This window comes from Solea senegalensis, linkage group LG9 (genome assembly GCF_019176455.1).
Source record: "Solea senegalensis isolate Sse05_10M linkage group LG9, IFAPA_SoseM_1, whole genome shotgun sequence".
Classification (NCBI taxonomy): Eukaryota; Metazoa; Chordata; class Actinopteri; order Pleuronectiformes; family Soleidae; genus Solea; species Solea senegalensis.
The window spans coordinates 18,958,572-18,979,264 of NC_058029.1; the positions used below are offsets into that span (position 1 = coordinate 18,958,572).

Genomic DNA, 20,693 nt, shown 5'->3' on the forward strand with positions numbered 1-20,693 from the left:
TCACAAGCACATACAAGTGCTGATTAAAACAATGTGAAACTGAAGAGAGGCACTTAATGGATAAAAGCCACCAATGCCAGATGAAGCAAAATAAAGTGGTGATTCTGAAAAACACAGACTGAACGCATGTAGTGCAGTGAGAGGTGACTGGAGCAGCAGAAATTATTATTTATTTATTTTTTTCTTAAACAGATACCTGATGATTTAAAATGATAAGGCAATTGCCATAAAAAGTAAAATCAGATACAATGCATACATATGATCTAAGTTAGAGAAGGAGAGGTTTTCCATGTATAACTATGTGGTACATGTATAGCACAGTTATTTAAAGGAGACACACTGATTCAGTATCAGAATCTCAGGATCAGACATAACAATGTAGAATCAAGTCATCCCTGAAAAAGCACTCTCAGGTGAACAATTAACCTTTGGCATTTTGACTTGACGATCAAAGCTTCTGGCACTATTTTTAGTTATTCATACAATGTGGGCAAGTTTAATTAGGAAATGCTATGGTGTCCTGCTTCAGGCAATATTGGACTGAGCTAATGGAAGTGCACTCTTGTAGACTTTGTTTGTCATTTGGTGTCTCTCCTCCTCTGCATATTTAAGAAGAAAGGGACTAATTGAATCTGAGAGAGAGGGCACATCTGTTTCTGCCTTTGGCTGCAGTCACAGTTCCCCTGAAACCACAACATTAAACATTTAGACCCCAGTCCCTCTTCCCCTGGGGTGTGCTGTGTCACTGTGCGACTGTGTGTGTACGCACTGTCTAGAAAAGCCTGTGATGAGAAGGGATCCCTTAATGTGTGTGTGTGTATGTGTGTGTGGGGCTGGGGCAGTTGTAGAGGTACATTAGAGGGGGGAAAAGGGAGAGCACAAGAGGGAGGAGACTGCGAAATGATAGGATGGAAAGGAGGGCAGGGGACTGCGGATCTTGGCCTTTAAAATGCAATCTGTGAAAGCCATCAGGAGCAAGGTGTATTCTCAACAGAAGGAGAGCGAGAGACACAGAGGGACCACCTCACTCCCAGTCTGAATTCCTCTCTTCATCCAGGGGTTGTGTAACCTGGAAATCTGACTCCATTCCTGCCACACACATGCATGAGTACAATGATAGTCCCAGCTTATTCTGAGTCTCATGTTTGTTCTCAAAAACCACACACGACTGATTTGAGGACAGGACAGGGGGTACATGTGTGTGTATGTGAGTGTGTGTGCACGTGGCTGCACTGAGGACTATTTCCTTACACACAGGAGGAAAACCGCGCGCCTGCTGCTGTTGATTTGACAGTTGGAGAGAGCGCATGTATATAAGCGCAGGTCTAAGTGCAGGTACGTCACGGTGACTGCGCGGCTTTAGCTGATAGTGGCTACGCTGTGCTGTGAAAATACAACCTCCGTGCAGAGTTTACACAGACTGTCAAGCCGTCACTGACTGCCTGTTTGGCTGCAGGTAGAAGGTCCTCGTGATGAAATGCCAAAGGTCAATAGCACTCAGAGGAAAATGAGGTGAAAACGAGCACCTCTTAATTATGGATACATGTGTGGGATTTCTACGAGGATATTCAAGAACCTGCAGGCTATAAGACATCATTTTATGCATTTTGCAATACCTCACACACGCTGCATGTTTGCAATAAAAAGGATAGTTATCACATTGCAGACAAGGGGAATAGCCTGTTCAGAATTGTAGAGGGTTTATTTTGGATTGGAAGTTTATGTTTAAGGGTACACTTGAGGCGCATAATGAATAATGATGAAACGAGATACGTCGTTATTCTTGTTCTTACAATTTAAACTTGACTTTTTTGATTTTTGGTTTTAGAAATACTCAAGCGCCCCAGAAAGGGTTTAAAATGATGGTCTTTAAATAAACGGGCAGATCTACCCACATATTTAGAGTCAAGTCACATATTTTTTACGCCTACTTACCTACCTATTGACCAGACTGAATACTGACCTCTTCCCACCACACACATCCAAAGCACTGACCCTGACCTGTCTGCGTCTGTAACTCTCAGAAAACTGGTGTGATTGACGGGTAAAACATTGTCAGTTTCTGACCTTTGACCCCTAAGTTGAACCTAAAGTGCACCCTGAAGCAATCTGATCCCTTTCCCTACGCCTGGATACTCTAACCAAACCCCAGCCCGCTTTATATAAAGGTGCAGTGTGTGATTTTTGTTGCTGTGGATGTTATTATTTTGCCTGTGTTTGGTCTTTGAGAACAGAAATGATGTAACGGTATGATTTTTTTTTGTCCTGAAAATGGGCTCTGTCAGGCAATACTATCAGAACTGACTGAGGGAGCGGTAACAGCAGCAGTGCAAGTGCGTGTCGCGGCAAAAGCATTTGTCTCATCAAACTGCTGAACTATCGTGTTTTTTGAGCACTTCTGAAACTCTTCGTTTCGGTGCTTCCTTGTGTTTTCAGTCAAACTCTAACCTGTGTTCGTTTTACTAGCGCAATGTTGTTCTTGTGGCCATCTGTCTGGATTTTAAAGGAATCACTTCCTGCGTGCAGCTCAGGAATGTCGCCAGGCGACACGGAATCTAAACACTGCTTTCCTGGGAAATACACAGAAATTCATGTGGAGCTGAAGTTATATTTTTATTTATATATTTACACACTACGGTTCTAAGCTTAATAGAGTGTGGCTGTCAGTTTTGACCACTTCCTTCCATTTAGTTCAAATAAAAAGACATGCAATGACATAATCTTTGCAGGAAAAGTCTATTAAAGCTAAAAGCAGAGACTAATCATCATCCCTCTCTCTGGTGATGCACCGGCAGCCGACTAATAACATTTCACGTTAATGAGAGCATATTGTAGTTCCAGCACGCCTCCCAGACGCCTGTGCAGTCCTCTCATAATGCTGATCAAACATCGCCGGCTCCTTTGAACAGTGTGACTTTACTGCGCCGCTAACGACACACCATGTGTGTACGTGTCTCACTTCCTTCAGCCACTTCTCTAATGACAGACGACAAGGGCACACATTAGTGTGTGTACGTATGTGTGTTTATTTGGTGTCGTGTGTGTCGGCTGAGCGCTGCGCCACCCATGAGTTTCTACTTCACCTCCTCCTGCCGAAGCGTCTCCATCAGCTTAGTTTACGAACCTGTGTGCGTGTATTCACTGTAATGTTTTGAATTCAGGCTCTCTGATCTGCAGTGGGTCTGCACAGGGTCTTTAGGCTTTGACCTGGAGCCTGGCACATGGTCAACACACACTCTCTCTCTCTGGCTGCCACTGAAACCAATCACAAGCTGCATGTGTGTGTGTGTGTGTGTGTGTTCTCATGCCTAGTTCCCTTGATTTCTTGTTTGTGGAATGAAGAAATCTGTTATTAGAGCAAAATGAGAAGTGGTTCAAGAGAGTGGAGGCAGAAACACAAGGGAAACAACTAAACACTTTTTACTGTTCAGTCTAATCTGTGGAAGCACAAAGCCAGAGAAATGAGTGGCTCCAAATTAGGGAGAAAATAAAGTCGTAAAACAGTGATTTTACAGCGCTGCTTTGTTTCTAATGCTCCCTTTATTCCTGAACTGAAACCCTGGTATATAAACAGAGTCCCAGTCATGTTTGTACTAAATGTAAATGTTCTTTTCAGTGAAGTTTCAAATATGTTTTGCAAAGACAAAAGGTAGAAAAGTCAAGTAAAGTAAGAAGGTGGTACATAAAGTAAGGAGTAGCTACATGCAATTTGATTGAATGATATCTGAGTTGCTTCCACTTTAATAGGTCTATGGGCTGAGGCTTGACTGTCTGGTAGACTGAACATGCGGTTTATGTATTACTAGAATTTCTCTCTCTCTCAATCTTATGTTTTCTCTCTTTCTTGAGTGCTGAAAATCCCCAAAGAATGAAGGCAGCAGCAGTTCACTGGCACTCATCCCTGTACCCGCTTCGTCTGACTGATGACTTTACCAGAGCAGAAGCGGAAAGCAATACGGGAGAACATGGGGATGGTAGTGGAGGAGTGCATGGGGGGAACGATGAAATGTGGAGGTCAAGACTGAAGAGGAGGGAGTTTGGAAGGAAAGCGGAGAAGTGAAGGAATGCAACACCAGGAAAGAATTTTGATTGTAACACAGGGAGTCGAGTATTCACCAGGATACTGATTGTTGTCCAGGTCTTGGCCTCCTCTTACAGTGAAGCCATATCCCGGTAAGCCATCGCTGGGGGTCCAGGCTGCTCTCAGCTCCTGGCTCAGCACCAAACCTTGCGTTTTTACATCTCGATTACCGTTAAAGATCAATACTCTGCCTCCACGCTCCTCGCCTCCGAATGGACAGCCCACCGCCACATCTGTGGGATGACACACACACACACAAGATGTTTAAGAGATCAGCAGAGTTAAGGTTCCTCTGAGGCAGGAGGTGAGGAAAAAGGTACAGATAGAAGAAAACTAACTGGACCTGGACTGGACTGGAACACGGCTACTTATCACTCCGGTTTACTTCCATTTATTCCACTGATCTTTGTTGATTTCTTTTCTGTTTGGGCTCAGTTAGGGTTATTGCTTTTCATTACTTTGTGTTCTGCTCTGTTGGAAATGTAGTTAAATTCCAGGAGTTACACAAGGATAAAAAGCAAGAGGTTGGGGAGTTTGTGTCTTACAATCGTGTCTTCAATTTAGGGAAACATGTACATTGAGCCTCTTACCAAGACATAGATGAAAAGTGATTCACGTTTGTCTGTAAATAAAGCTATAGCCAGCAGCAGGTTAGCTTAGTGAATGATAAAATCTGAAAACAAGAGGAAACAGTTACCCTGGCAATGGATATGGAACAAGTTAACTAAAGAATAGGAGGCAGAATTCCTATTCAAAGTTTGGAAGGAGGTCCATAATTTAGGTTTTGTTAATTGTCCTCTGGCACAGCAACAAACTGTACTTAGCAGATAAAATGGACTATTATTTATTTAAACAAAAAAAGTCTGCTTGTGTTGGAGTTTCGTTTGCTTTCTTCCTGATGAGAACATTTATATCCCTCTCAAATGTGCACATTAAAGTGCAGCTACCACAAATGACCAGAAACAACATCCTTGAACTGTGGTAAGGTAACACAATCTCCTCTCAGAAATTAAAATTGAAAATCTAAGAGTAAAAACATCGTAAAACTCAAACAGCATATCCACAAAAATAGACCATGACCCTCTGTGGTGATGCTGCACAGTACATTTGAATACTATACCTTTTTTCTAGTATGCATATGCATATTACTGTATAGAAATTGGTGCAAATTCACATTCGTCAAACTATTTGCTTATATAAAAATAAAGAAAAAAATGATCTACATTTATGGTAATCTCTTAGTGAGAGGCACAGTCTACATGTGGAAACTAGTGATATGTATACTGCATGTTGATATCAAAATCATGATATATATTGTGCAGCCCCAGTATTTAGCCCTTTAAACACTCAATGTCCCTGGGTTCTGCAATGACGTGTCCCAGTGTCCCACCGTACAGTACTGGAACTGTCCAAACACCTCTAGACATCCTGTTTGTCTCCAGACCCCCTCTCACTCAGCCTAAACAACTAGTTCCACATGAAGCAGATTGTGGGGTAGGAAGGGTAAATGCAACCATGTGTGTATGCAAGTGTATGAGCCCCTGTATGCGCATGTGTCTATGCGTGGGTATGTATACATGACTGAATGGCTGTGTTTAAAAAAAAAAACAAAAAAAAACTGGGACCAAGGCTCGAGGAGACCAAAACATGCAGCCACTGTGCCATTATTTGTGACAACAAGTCAAAAAGAATAACAACGAGAGCCTCATTCCACATTAGATTACAATTGACAGCTTATATTTGAAAACGAGGACGTGAGAAAATGGGTTGGTTTGGAAACTGAGTGGTGATGTCGCAGCTGAGAGAGGATCATGATGGAAGAGACTGCATAATCACAGAGCAGGGATCTGTCAGTGATTATTAAGAGACACACATGATGGCACAGTTGTATGTCAAGACACAAGTTTGCCATTAGCGACAAGAAGCGGCTGAAAACTGTGATTCCATGGTGACTCTATAATGTAATGCAGACAAATGAAATCATACACACACACACACACACGTGGGCGTGCAGTCATTACATTCAAATTGTGGTGCGTAACTTGTAAATATAAACAAATGTCTGTCACACTTAGACCAGTTCACACAACGATGATTGAGCCTCCACACGACTCTCACTGTGTTAAGATCTTTTGTCGATTGGCGGCATTCCCACCCTGCACACAGGAAGTGATTCATTTATGTCAACAAACGTTTCGGAAGTGAATTCTACTGCTCAAAAAAAAAAACCTTGTCATTCAGTAGTCGGATGGGGGTTATTGTCCCCAACCGCCCTGTGCTCACTGTGTACACACACAAGCGCTCCCTCAGTCTGGTCTCTGATATTTGACTGACAGGTCATTTATATCACATGAAGGATGTCGCAGCATACCAATGATGTTGTAATCTTTTCTGTTCCCGAAGGTTAAACAGACTTAATAGGCTTAATAATGACATCAACAACGACACATCAACACGTTATCTCTCTGCCTGTCACCACCTATCAGAGACGGCCTCATGTCATTTATGTTTCTGGCCACAGAAAGCTTCAGTATTGATCTGGTGGTCATTGATCTGATGGTTAAAGGGTTTAAGAGGGAGGGACGCACATGAACACATGCTGTGCATGAATGAATAAAACATAAATCAGTGGGAAAAAGGCCATACAAAGGCCAGATGTGCATGAGTTTATTCTTTTTTTTTAAGGCATGCAGGCCCGAGCTTCATGCAGCATTTGGGCTGCAGGCTGAACAATTTGTCTGTGTATGCCTGTGTGTTTTTGTCCAATCAATGAGGATAAAACAAACACTTTGAAGAGGAATGAACACTGGGCAGCAGGACAGAAACTCCCAGATGATTTTATCTCAGGGCACATCTGGCGAGTTAAAAATAACTCGCAACGCACACACTTCAACACACACGCGCACACGGCCTTCACCCTGATCATCAGGAGGAAACAAATTCGCGCAGACACTTTTCATCGTCTCACTTCCTGACTGGCTGAAGAGCCTGAGATGCAGCTGCATCTGAGAGGATTTCCTTGGTCACAGACAATATATCAAAAAAAGATTTGTTTGACTTGTTTGGATGAAAACATCAGCTCCATGGGCAAAGTCATTCATGCACTGAAACACAAAATACAAAGTGACTGACTTGCTTAGGGTGGATGTTCTTTTCATCATTTCCCCCCCCTTTTTTTTTCTTTCCTCATCAACATACCATTGTATCCATCCTGGTTGATGTCTCCCAGGGGCGCTATAGCTGTGCCGAAGCGCCCAAAGGTGTACGTGCCGGTGAGGGCAACAGGACTGGTAAACGTCAGCGGTGCCGTCTGCAGGTACAGGTAAACCCTCCCCACCTCCCTGGGTTTGCTTTCCATCTCTCTCTCCATGTAGAGCGGCGCTCCGACCAGCACATCGTCAGTCCTGAGGACACAAATTGTGCTCAGAGAAAAAAGACAGCAGGTGTATGCATCAATATTGATGTGAGTATTAGTGTTTGTCAACATACCCATCTCCATTCAGGTCAGAGACAGCCACTGAGTAGCCAAAATAGGAGGCCATCTTAGGGAGAGAGAAGAATGGAACATGAGCAAGTTTAACCCACTGATGTGTTGAGTACCATGTCAAATACATATGTGCGATCATTTCTGCTTTGTATTGTCGCTGTAGCTATGAACTTTCCTCACTGTGGGAGTCATAAAGTCAAATACCTGCTCTCCTGTGAAGTTCTGGATGAAGGTTAGATTGGTGGAGTTGATCATCGCCACCTAATGCAAGGAACAAGACAAATACAGTATGACACACCGGGGAGTAAACAGTCTGACAAACAGGCACATGAAGAATGCAGGGGGAAAAGTCAGAAACCGCGTAAAAAAAAGCTTTTTATTCGGCTGAAGCGCCTCTCTTTTCCCCTACCCACCCCCACCACCATCTTCTTTGTGCCTTTACCATTTTCCCCTCATCTTTTTCTCCTTCCCCCCATCCTAGCCTGGGTCGAGGGGAAAGACTGGGGAGACTGAGAATTCCTTCATAAGACCTAAAATAACAACCACATGGAGACAGCCGGGGGGCTCCACGTGCACACACACATGCTCTCTCGCACATACACACATATGCAGAAGGATACACGTTGACCAAAGTACAGATGTCTCAAAGACACACTAAACAGGGACAGACTTAGGAACACAGGACAATTGAGGATATGTGAACACAAATATTGAACAGCTAGTCTGGATGTCAACGTTCTCGCATGCTGAGTTGTCTGTTTGGTCCCGATGGAGGCTGAGAGCAACTCTGAAGCTACACTCGTCTGACTGTGAGCGACAAGCCGCCATCTCTATGACAGCCAGCGTGCACTGTCTGTACAGGAAGGACAAGCCCTGATCCCTGCACCAGCTACAGTCGGTCCAGACCTCAACCACATGCTACAGTGTGTGTGTGTGTGTGTGTGTGCAGTGCGGTGAGCCCTGCGGTTGCACTGCAGGTTAGTGTTAAGGGTCATGTGTGTGTGGAGAAGGGTTAGTGGGGTTAGGTGGGGTCACCCCCCTCCATATGCAGCGGAAGCTGTGTGTCATTAGGAAAGACTGACACAGTCAGCCCCGGGGACAGGTTCCCATAAGACAATACACGACGCACTGTAGCATTCACACACACACGTGCAGTGTTTGCTGAATCCACATGGATACACACTGTTTGTTTTAGTTCTGTACGGTAAAGCCTGTCATGCCATGAAACACTGACTTATCTCTTTGGTTATCTCAGATTGTCCTCACTGTTAACTGCAAGTGATCAAACTGAATGTGTGTCCAGACACAACCAACCTATAGTAGCTGCATTAGTTGCTTTTGTGACAACGCATGCATAACCATGTTTTGCATGATGCTTCACGACACGGTTTTAAAAACACTGAAGTTGGGATGCAGCACTCCTCCATGGCAACGGACGAGAATAGTGGTAAAAGGTTAACTGCAATGTTGTGTGCGTTAGTTATGGCTGACGTCACTGTGCAGCTAACAGTTGTTGTGTGTGTCACATTAAAAGTGACACAAAAACTATTTTAAGTCTGATTTGAGCAGAAAGTGTGACCAGATTTGGAACGGGCCCCAAACCCGGGTCTTTTTGCTGTAAGGCAACAGTGCTAGCCACTACGCTGCCTTGTGGCCTGTGGTTTAAATTCAATTTGAGAAAATCATATTTCACGTCTTTTTTCGATGTCCAGACTTTTAAAGCCATTGGAATAAATCAGGATATATAAAATAAAATTGTTTTTTTTTCATCTGGCAGGCCATAGAGAGATGAATGTGCCCAGAAAAGATGACACATACTCTCTAACTTAGTTATTACATTTATACACATACCTTAACACACACACCACCAAACTGTCTATGTTAAACTATCAAAGTTTAGATTCCATTCTCTCTTTTATGTGTGTTTGATCATATCAGTTCCAAAATGTCATGATTTGTGCTAAATCATGATTAGAACATATTGTATGTACATCTGTTATTTTGTATTTTGTAGCAACACTGTTGTTGCTGAGCTCAACAAATATGTTCTTCTGGCACCAATATCTATACTCTGTGCCTTTTAAAAAAAATAAAAATACTCACATATCCAAAGTTCTGTGCTCCTCTCGGGACTCCAGCGATCAGTTCTGGGAAATAGAGAACGATTGAAATTAGAGTGAATGTGAATGAACGTGTGCAAGATGGATTTACAGAGGAAGCACCAAACGCATCAGGGGGTTTTGAAAAGGCCTTGAACCTTGAACCTCCTCTGCAGACCCCCATCAGATCGTCTGAGTGTTACTGACATCACACTGAGTCAGTGACTGTTCAGGCCCTGCTTGTGCATTGATTGATGAGTGTGGTGATGCAGACTTATAGGGACGATCTGAGGGTCCCACCCAGTGAGAGAAGACAGAGACCCCCCCCCCCCCTCTCCTGCCCTTCAGCTCTCGCCACCAGGCTCAACCACGAGCCTATAAACCACCAATTCCCATCTCCAGCTTCACTCAGAGCTCCCAGTGCAACCAGTTCCCCAGTCTGAAGATTGTTTGAGGAACAAAACCACAACAAGTTTTGTACCACAACACAACACATCATTGGGCATGTGTAACCTCTTAAGCCTCACTTTAAGACGCTCTGACATGTGTTGTGCCCCGGGGGTTCAGGGAGTTTGTGGGGTTGCTGTGGGGGTATGTAAACGTAATGTTGTCCCGTAAAGATCCCACTTAATGGCGAACAGCAAAGAGGCCCAGCGTAGACAGGAAATTATGAATTGGAAGATGAAATGGTGCTGGAGGAGACGGGGTCTCATGGTGGTGACAGAGCGGAAGAAATAAGTGTGTGATGACACACAGTGTTTGAAGAAGAAGACGCAATATAAAGAAGTTGTAAACTGATGTGGCATGACTGTGGCTGATTATATTTTCTCCATATCTTGTTTTATTGAAGAGTTGTGGTTTTTTGTGGCGCTGACAAAGTGAAGGCACGGGAAAATGACTTCGGGAGCAACTCATCGAGGTCGTCTAGGTTGAAAAGATGGACAGAGACGAACTCAAATCATTGTGTTCCATCTGTGTGATGTGGCTGCCCCTATTTCCACCTAATATGTTAAGTCGAGAACTAATTCTGGACGTTCTCAGGACCTGAGGAGCTGCGCCGAGTCTGCCACTAATCATTCTAATCAGTCAAAATGGAGGACAGGAAATCCCTTTATCAGTGGTTCTTGAAGTCCAGTCCCCTCGGGGTCGTGACCTAGTCGTACAGAGACAGTTCTCATTACTGCTTCAGCTCAGAGCCAGACACTGTCAACCAGCTGTCCGCTCACTATCGCTCACCCTATCAGACCCTTCCCAGTGTTCCCGGCGTCCTGCTGGAGTGTGTCGAGACTGCAGGCATGTCGTGTTTCAGGCGGCATTGCAGGGAGGCTTCTGATGTTATTAGTGGGGGATTCCTCTTGTGCTGCATGTGGTTAGTTGTAATGAGTTGTTGGCTTTCTCACCTTGTTCAGAGTCTCCCGTAAACTCCCCGACTGCCACAGAGTAACCTAAAGAGAAATCAGATGCAGATGAAATACGGGAGGTGATATTGTCTGAGTAGACTTATTGTTATTGGTTACTACTGAGTTGTGGCTGATATGATTACATTCAAACCACACAAACTCTCTCTGTATTCCTTTGTATTTCTCAGTGTGAAGTGTTAAGATCGTGTGCTGCCCTTTGTCATTCCTGCACTGCACGCAGGAAGTGACTTGCTCTATGTTAAGACAGATGGAGGCAACGGCAACATTGCACTAGTAAAGTAAAACAGCAGTTTGAAGTATGATATTATACTATGTCTACTACACTCCAGCAACACCAACAAAAATCACTATAATTTACACTGTTGATCTAAAGTCTTCCTGGGGTATATGATCTCTGCCTTACTATGTTAAGATGCCCTGAGATCATGTCTGTTGTGATTTCTCAGTGTTAGTGCATGATTTGTGGAGTGGCTCAGTGGTTAAGACCAGTACCCTGTATGCGAAAGACATCATGGTCGCAATGGTCGCAAGTTCGACTCCACCCCTGGCTGATTGTAATCAATTGCATTGTAAGTCGCTTTGGATAAAAGCGTCTGCTAAATGACATGTAATGTAATGTAATGTAATTTTATATACGTCTTACCCAGGTAACTGTCATCGTGTGTGTCCTCAGCCGCTCGAGTGTGTTTCTCTCCTGGAACCTTTCTCAGGATCGCCTTCAAAGAGTAGCCGTTCAGTATCTCAGCTATTCCCGCTGTCATCACCTGACCTGCACACACACGCGCGCGCACACGCACACACACACACACACACACACACACACACACACACAGACAGATAGAGAAAAATAAACAACAAGGGTGAGAGAGTCACATCTGCTCATGGACCGTCGGTTCAGCGTGGACCACATGAAGAGAGCACTCCAGCCCTCTTACTAAGACTGCTTACACCGTATGAAAGATGCACACAGACTAACAGCACGTCAAAAAGAATCCTCCCTGAGGACAGCTAAAGCACATCACTAACAGGGGAATAGCTGGAAAAACACACTAATGTTCCTATAAAAGCCCTTGAGAAAATGTCCTCGGGAGGATTCTGAATTATAGGTGTCCACACACAAAACAACAGCCCTTCCTCTGCTGTTGAACAAGAGGTCAAGCAAACAAATGATTTTTATCTATGGCCGCCCTCAACCTTCCATAAATCCTCCTTAATTTGTGTGAGCGCGTGCACTGAGGTTTGGGAAAATGTGGCCTCTGAACTCTCCCTCCAGCTCATCTCCCACACTCGCCCTCTCTTTGCCGATCCCCCTGCATAACGTATCACTCTATCAACCCGTTATAAAACTCCGACCTGATGAACGAGACGCCAGCTTACAAACTGTTAACACAAGGCCATAAGTCACTGCTGCTAATTTGAAGTGTCCTGTAAACTCAGTGACAGCGAGACTTGTATGGAAGAGGTTTTTTTTGTTTTAATGATAGCTCAGACTGAAGGCTGAAAATAATTCGTAGCATATTAGAGGCCATAAAGTCCAGGCTGAGTGCTCTTATAAACATTTAGAGGAAGTGTTTTAACTGGAGGCAGCCAGCCTTGCCACGCTGAGGGCAGAGAGAGCGAGTAGTCCATTAGGCTGCCTGTGATTCCGGTCTACTGTGGTCTTGTCCACAGGAACATTCATTATTTAATCATGTAGCAACAAGACAAACAATGCAGCTACATCATAGAAATGCTGGATGCATTTTGATGTAACTATTTATTTATTTTGGGAACAGAAAAGGACACATGCACCTGGAGTTGGGGGAGTAGTGCCACCCTCCAACAGCTGAACTCTGACACGCTCACGCTGTGTCTACACCTATTGAGACACTTCATTCTTCTGCTTTGACTCGCTGACCTCAGCAGATAGAAGATCCATCTTCTCTGCCTGACTCTCTCGCATACTCCCTTTCTTCTCATCTTTCTCTCCCTCTCTCCACGGCAACACGTGTCTATCATCACATCTATCGCACAAAAAAAAAACTTTCCCTGTCCCTCTCAGCCATGGTGCCTTGCCCACGAGCTCGTTCCTCACTTCTTAAGGCTTTTTAATGCCCGCTGTGCTTTATCATGGGACAAAGGGGCAGTTCCTCCACACTCCATTACCCCCTGATCAGCTCATTACAGAGCCCAAACACTCACTTCCTGCTACACTGTTACAGAGAGAGCGAGAGGGGACAAAGTAGCAAAGAAGAGAAATTGACAGTTTTTTTCCACACACGTGTATGTGGGGGTTGTCTTGACTGTTAAAATCATCTTCAGCTTTTCCCTCACGACACTTTCCAATTGATGAAATCATTGCAAACGCTAGACCAAACGTTACACCCTGCTACTGCAGTTACCTTGCCAGTAAAAGCTTCCAGGTCCTCCTACCACCAGCCGCCCTTCCTGGAATAAACACAATTAGTTAGAGTCAGTCATGAGACAGACATTTGTCAATGAGTTTGTGCATGTGACTTTGTGCGTGTGTGATATATATATATATATATATATATATGTATATGTATATGTACATATATGTGTGTGTGTGTGTGGAGAGAGCACATTCCTGTTGCCATGCCTGATGACATTCTGTGGAGAATGACAGTTTCCTGTACAGGAGGGTAGACTTGGACCATGCCTCACAGGTCAAGGTTCACACTGACTGTCGAGTCAAAGAATGCGTTAAGCGTGTGTGCGTGTGTGTGTGTGTGTGTTTTGTCTATTGTGTTTAGAGGCGATGGGTCACATCAGGAGTGGAGGTTCCTCTGGGGACAAACTCTCGCGCTCTCGTCTTTCCATAAATCTCCTGATAGAGACTATTTTTCAAGAAACCTCTGCACTCTGAGACAGGACATGATGTGGGGAGAGAGCAGGGAAGAAAATAACATAGGAGTGCTGCTGCAATTGTTACCTTGGTGAAATCCACACTGAAGCCAGCCTGGCAGAACCCCTGCCCTTCTGGGTCTGGATCATCTGAATACAGCAAAGTGAAACAAAACCAGTGCCTTAGTTTTTGTGGCATCAGTTTCAAAGCACGCGTCCTCATAACGTCTTTAGAGCTACGTATCTTGTGCAGCTATAAAAAAAACAACCTAGAAAACAGTCTCCATGCACTGAGGTGTGCTTCTGTTTAACTACATCTAACTGTGCATGAACAAAAAAAAGAAATCGTATGTGTGTAATGAATCTTTCTTCGTTTCAGAGGCACCCTGAGGTAAAGTTTAATGATGCCTAACTACGCACGTGTGTGCATAAACACTGTGTGAATTATAGCTGTAGTCTGAGTGGTTGAAGATTCAGTTGAAGATGAAGCAAACAAGCTGCCGGTGACGGAACATTCAGACTAAGATGCATAGGAAAGACATCATTCCCTCTTTCGAGAAGCGCAGAACATAATGTCACCCATGAGGACAATTGAGTTTCAATGTGCTCATTTAGTCATAAACAGAAAACCTTGACCAACTACAGCTGGGGTTGTAACTATGAATATGTAAGTGGGGGCTTTTATTTTTTATTTTTTTTGGAAAGCAGTTTGCTGAAGTTGTTGATAAGGACTTTGTTTGATGTGCTGTTTATGATGTGCCACCTGATAGCCTCCATTTCTCCTTATCGTACCCTGCTTAATCCTCACATCACAGTGGACGGTCAGAAAGGTCACAGGGAAAAGAGTAGAGGAGAGAGGATCCCATTAAGTGATTAGATAAGAGGAGCACAAAGAGAGAGAGAGATAAACCATCAGAAGGATTTTCCCCCTTGGTGCTTCTGCGATGTAATTTGTGGAAGCAAACTAAAAAAAACTCTGCTCATCCGAAATACAAATACACCTTTTTCTCACCTGCACTTTTGCAGTTTTGGTTTTATGCGGTCAATGTTTAAGACGCCCATGTTTCAAACAACAGCCAGTGGAATTTAATGTGAAAAACATTGAAAATAAAGACATGCCAAGCCTGTAACATTTCCTGAAAACAGTAGTTTTCAATCAAAACTGAAAATGAAACATACTACTTTGATGCAACGCCACAAACAGAATCCATGAACTATTTATGAGGCCAGATGCACTTCCAGAAATAGTGAGAAATCTTGGATGAACTGTGTGAACTGACCCTTTAGACTTGAGATATAATCCTTACTGTTTATTAGCTGGCATAAAAAATTGTGGTGTACTTAAACTTTATGTCATGTTATACTGGTGGATTATACGGTATATTAGCACATGGTCCGTTGAGGCCATATCTTAGAAAAACAAAAACCTTTGGTGAATCTGTGTGCACACTGACAGTCGGGGAGAGAATAAAAAAATAAAGGGAGATGAGGGTGGAGAGCAATAAAGGAGAGATGTAGGCAGTTGGAGACGGGGCTGCAGAGTGACTCACTGGTCCTGCATGGTGAGTATTCTGCGTAGGCGCTGAAGTTTTGGACAGCCACATAACAAGTCCCCACTGGTTCTTTCTCCCCACTCAGCTTCACCGTCCGCCAGTGGTAGAGGGGCGCACATGCCTAAACAACAAATCATAATCTCATTCCCATTTCAAGGAAAGTGCACCTAAATGAAACCAGAGTCCACTCACCACCACTTTTCCTCTGTGTGTCCGGACTGATGCTCCAAACCACTGGTGAGACTTAAACTCCACAGGCTCCCTGGTGCCATTGACCTTCATCATTCTGTTGTCTGGACAGACAGACAGACAGACAGAGTCAAGCAAGGACCAAGAGAGACAGACAGACAGACAGACAGAGAGAAACAGAGAGCAAGACAGACAGCGACAGAGAAGAAGGGAAGAGTTTAAATGAGAATAAAGGAGACTTTTCATCTGGTGTCATAAACAGCTGATATTAACGGTGGTAACACAGACCTTTAACACTGACTGTGTGGGTGGAAAACATCCTGCTTAAGGGACAGTTTGTCCCTTAAGCAGGAACAAACAGCAGCATCTTTGAAACCGCTATAACAAACATGAAAACACCATTTGCCCCCCAGAAACAGACATTTGTCAGGATACTGATTTTTCTTTTTTTTTCTTCTTCAGTCAAAGCCTCTCTCATAAAATCTAACAACACTCAAGAGACTTTTGCCTGGAAATACAGACACACATAAAGATTTCCCTCCTGAATCACAATAGAGTGTCGAGACTATGGTTATTAGTGCATGTGTGTGTATGTTTGCTCTATTATAGAGATTTCACACTGTTATTTAAGACCAGCTGGGTCTATTTAGGACTGTGCAAACTCTTTAACTCCTCATTAAACACCTTTCATGTACACACTCATACACACACACACAGGTGCACACTATGTGTTCAATCATGTATAATGTCATTTATCTATTTAGGATAGGATTAGTTGTACTGTTTTTCAATGTCAAAAGAGAACTTTAGATTTAATTTTATTCAATCTCTATTTTACACAAATGTTTCTAATATCTAGTAAAGTCTCACAGATAAAATCTGTTACTATAACTGGGGTTTAAAATGAAAAGAAGTAGGATAGTGCACTGGCACAAAAGAATTTGGGGTATAAAGTTATAAAGACGTGACATCAAGCAAAAATACATAGAGCAAATCCCGTTGAGTTGCTTTGAAGCCATTAACAGGGCACTGAGTTTATTGTAAGGCTTCCAGATGTGGGTGTATGATCCAGTGTGACCGTGAACGCTTAGACATCAGAACTTTAATTTCATACTCATCTGATGAGTCATATAAATAGGTATCACGTTCCAGCAGATTAAAATGGGATAAGTCTTTTTAAGGTGGAACACACCGACAATAGAGCGGTAACTGCTTTCCTGCTTTATCCACTATAAACATGCCATTCATCACTAATCTGTCACACCATCACTGTGCCAGCCCCCACACTGGCATCGTGACTTAAAACATCTGCCTTACATCACAGTTGGAAGGCATGCACACGCATGCAGGTACACGTGAAACTGACAAATAGACGTTAAGCAGTATAGCCCAAACACAGATGTTCGACCACTCATGCTGATATTATGGACACTGTGCATCTGAGTGTAAAGAATTTGCTGTATCTCCAGAATTGGCCACTGGCATCAATCACCTACAACATTAACACCCATTCCAGGGAATAGATAGAGAAGTGCACACACATTTAACACACTGTGTTTATTATTCTACACTTAAAAGGCTGAAATTTCCATCCAAACTCTTCACACTATGAAACCTTTGTCAAAAATGACCTATATTCAACTTCAGGGCGAGCCAACAAGTCTGTCCACACTTCTGAGGTTTACCCCCATCGCCATGGAAAACAGTGATGTCAGCTGCTTCCGCCAGCAGCTGTTACCTTAAGGTATCAGCGGCTCATACGTCAGCTGATCATCTGACAAGCAGCATCCATTTACTGTACATTCACAATTGTGGAGATGATGTTTATAATGCAACATCTTCTAACTCGAGCTTTAGATATTATTATTATTATTATTGTTGTTGTTGTTTATTGTTGACAAGACCCCTTCTGCTTTCTGAAAGAAAGACGCATCATCTTTTGTGAGGACCTCACCAAAACAGAGAGGGGGACCGTGACCGTGGGGGTGGTGTGTGTGTGTGTGTGTGGGGGGGGTTCCTTTTTCAAGATTGAATTAAAAGCAGACCTCACCCAATCCCCTTTCTTCCGAAGGCTGAATTCCCATGTGCATACAGTTTACCCCCTTCACAGCACCCCAGCCTCTTTTTCACACACACAAACTTCAGTAGAAAAGTGCACATCAGAAATATTACGTGCAATATGATTGGACTGATGGTAATATATTGAAAATCCATAATCACCATGATATAGTTTCACCCCAAATCTGCCAGCAGCCACGTTTTCTTGTTATAGGAAGATGATGAGACACTTATCTTCTTCACTTATCTTTTTCATGCAACTGCACATGGGCCCATTTAAATACACACACACAACTCAACTGGTTCCTTATTGTAGTAACATGTAAGGTCACATACTGTAAGTCACATAAAAAAATGCTCATTTGAGGAAATCAGTGATCCGTACTGAAGTAATTTTACTTTTTGGTTATTTTCTATGTTCTGTAGAAAAAAAGGGAATAAATTGATTACAGGTGACTCACTGGAATTATCAAAAGGGACCTGTTTGCAGCTGTCAGGTAATCCAGGCCAGGGGCAGTAGTACACAGCTCCGGCCTCCACGATGCCAGGCTGGGAAGTGTTGGCCTTGGGGGCCCCAACCAACACACTGAACCTGGTGAAGGATTAAGGAAAAAATGTTTTTCATTCATGCAACACATGCTGTACAGCAAGTCTCATTCATAAACCTCATACGTTTCCTTTCAGTTTCATGAGTGTGATTTGTTCTGCTGTACAGTACACAGCTACATGATAACGATTAATCTACTTAGATTAAGCTTTCATTATATGCCATACGTCTGAGTCTACAAAAATAAGTTGCACAGGTACCACAGAAGTCATCACACTCACGTGCTGCTGTCGCTGGAGGCTTGGTAGAAATCCACAGAATAACCGAAATAGCTCCCATCTGGTCCGCTGTAAACTGTAGGATGCTGTGCGTAAAGGTTAAAACTCCAAACTCCACTGAGCGCGGGCCAGAGCGCCGAGAGCAGCCTGAGAATAAACATCCCAGCGGATGAAACACTGTCCCACGAAACACTCCGTGTATCCACCACACACAGGACAGCCACCACGCACTAGCCTCCCCCAATGTGTGTGAGAGAGAGAGCGAGACTGACTTTCCTCCGTGCAGGTGAGAGCGCTTTGTTAAGTCCACCAGCGGCGAGACACTGGATCACTGCGCTCTGCTGCTGCGCTCTGCCCCAAAACTGCCTCCTGACATCCTGACTGAAACCACCAGGTCTGTGCTGAGCCTCGGCTACAAGACTACATAGACAGCCGCGCCCCCGCCCTCTGCACAAAACTTTACCCCCTACACACACACACACACACCCCAAACCACTTAAATCTGAGCGCGCAAAAGTGCTCTGCGCGTAACCGCTCCTTTCACAGCACGGGCAACTTCTCTATGGTGAATTAGGGTCTTCGTCCTAAAATAGTAAATACTGTTGATGTGAGACTTTTTAACCACCTTCTTGAATCGCGCGCACATACACTTGGAGGCTTGGCGCGCGCGCAAACTATTAGTTAGTAAATTATACCACCTTATATTTCTTTATTTTCCACGTTTCCTGCCGTTGAGAGTAATCACTTATTATGTTGCTTTACAGTAGAAATCTGTTGAGCTACATGTGCAAGTTTAGGCGCAGTTTCACTCAACACCAGACGACCCCAATAAAAACAAAAACAAAACGAAAACCTCCGGCGTTACTTACTTCACCCTAGCTGAAAATAATACCCTACAATAAAAAGGTTTTCAAAGCGAGGACATGCCAGACCAGGCTGGGTCATGTAAATGAAGCACTTGTTTTCTTACCAAAAACTTCCTCCTTGAGTGTGTGTGTGTGTGTGTGTGTGTGTGCAGGGGAGAGAGGAAAAGAGATGAGCCACTTCCACTCAAACCAATCTGCAGTTTATCAGTGTGTGGAGTTTGTTTTAATTAAAATAAGCTTTATGGGATACACTCAATTCCACAGTGTAGTAAAAATGCAGTCACCGTGGCACTGGAGTGTTTTCTCCCAGAGTTGATAAAAACCAGGTGAGAAGGTGAAGAGGAGGAGGAGGTACAGGGTGGCTGAGAAGAACCTTGACCTGCCACATGGAGACATTTCTCTGCTCCACACCCCTGTACCTGCCCTGCTCTCCTCCTTCAACACAGTTCCATCCATCCATCCATCCATCCTGCAACTCTATCCCAGTTTCTTTATTGTTTCGTTGAATGAGTGCAGACTAGATTCACCTCTGATCCTTTATGCACAACAGTTTTTGGTTCATCAGGGGAGAAGGGTAAAGGAGCAGGTCTGTTTCTTCTCAGCTGCTTCTACTAAATCAAAGATGAACAGAAGAAGGGGGGAAAACCTGCAGAACATGCTGTAGAAGACAGAACTGGAAGTGTCCTGTTTCTTATACAAGAACATGGTGGTGAGGGAGTGAGGAAGCAGCAGACATGTTCCTGTTTTTTGACCCCATTTGGCTTTAGTGTGGAGTCCAACAGGTCATTAGTGTTTTAATGCTTATATCCTATACAATTCTCATATATATCTAATTTCCAGTAATCCTCACATTTGCTTATATATTGTTAGGTGATATTCTGTCAGTCTGTGTGTGTGTGTGTGTTCTGAGCACAGATTTACTGCAGCTCGCCCTGGATTGATTGCTGCACACACACAGCTTATATTTTTACACACGGCGTCCATGCTGCCCTTCCCTTTTTACAAATTCATAATGTGCTTGTTGAGCAGACTGTTGTGCCAGATTAAGCCCACATCCTTTCTGCATTAGACAGATCCATTAAGACACACGCCCAGCCAATATTACACTGTGTGTAAGTCATGCCAATATTACTCCTGTGCCAAAATGCAGAGTGGAACAAGCATAATCGGTATACACACTCACAAATGCATGTATAGCATTAGGAGGCACGGGCCTTGTCCAAAGTACTTAAAGTACTTAAAATGCTACTACTCAAAATACTTGTCTTGG

General features: G+C 43.6%; 1 protein-coding gene across 1 annotated transcript in view; it reads right to left on the reverse strand.

The window, feature by feature from the left end:
• LOC122774695 (integrin alpha-8-like) overlaps positions 1-19,883 on the reverse strand; it is a 39,043-nt gene extending 19,160 nt beyond the window's left edge. Inside the window, 14 exon segments of the mRNA XM_044034170.1 lie at positions 4,117-4,314; positions 7,280-7,485; positions 7,571-7,623; positions 7,773-7,829; positions 9,672-9,715; positions 11,068-11,112; positions 11,732-11,857; positions 13,470-13,515; positions 14,021-14,082; positions 15,483-15,606; positions 15,678-15,778; positions 18,194-18,324; positions 18,561-18,787; positions 19,779-19,883. Coding sequence (XP_043890105.1) covers positions 4,117-4,314; positions 7,280-7,485; positions 7,571-7,623; positions 7,773-7,829; positions 9,672-9,715; positions 11,068-11,112; positions 11,732-11,857; positions 13,470-13,515; positions 14,021-14,082; positions 15,483-15,606; positions 15,678-15,778; positions 18,194-18,324; positions 18,561-18,787; positions 19,779-19,883 — 1,525 coding nt within the window.
• Positions 19,884-20,693: the final 810 nt, after the last annotated feature.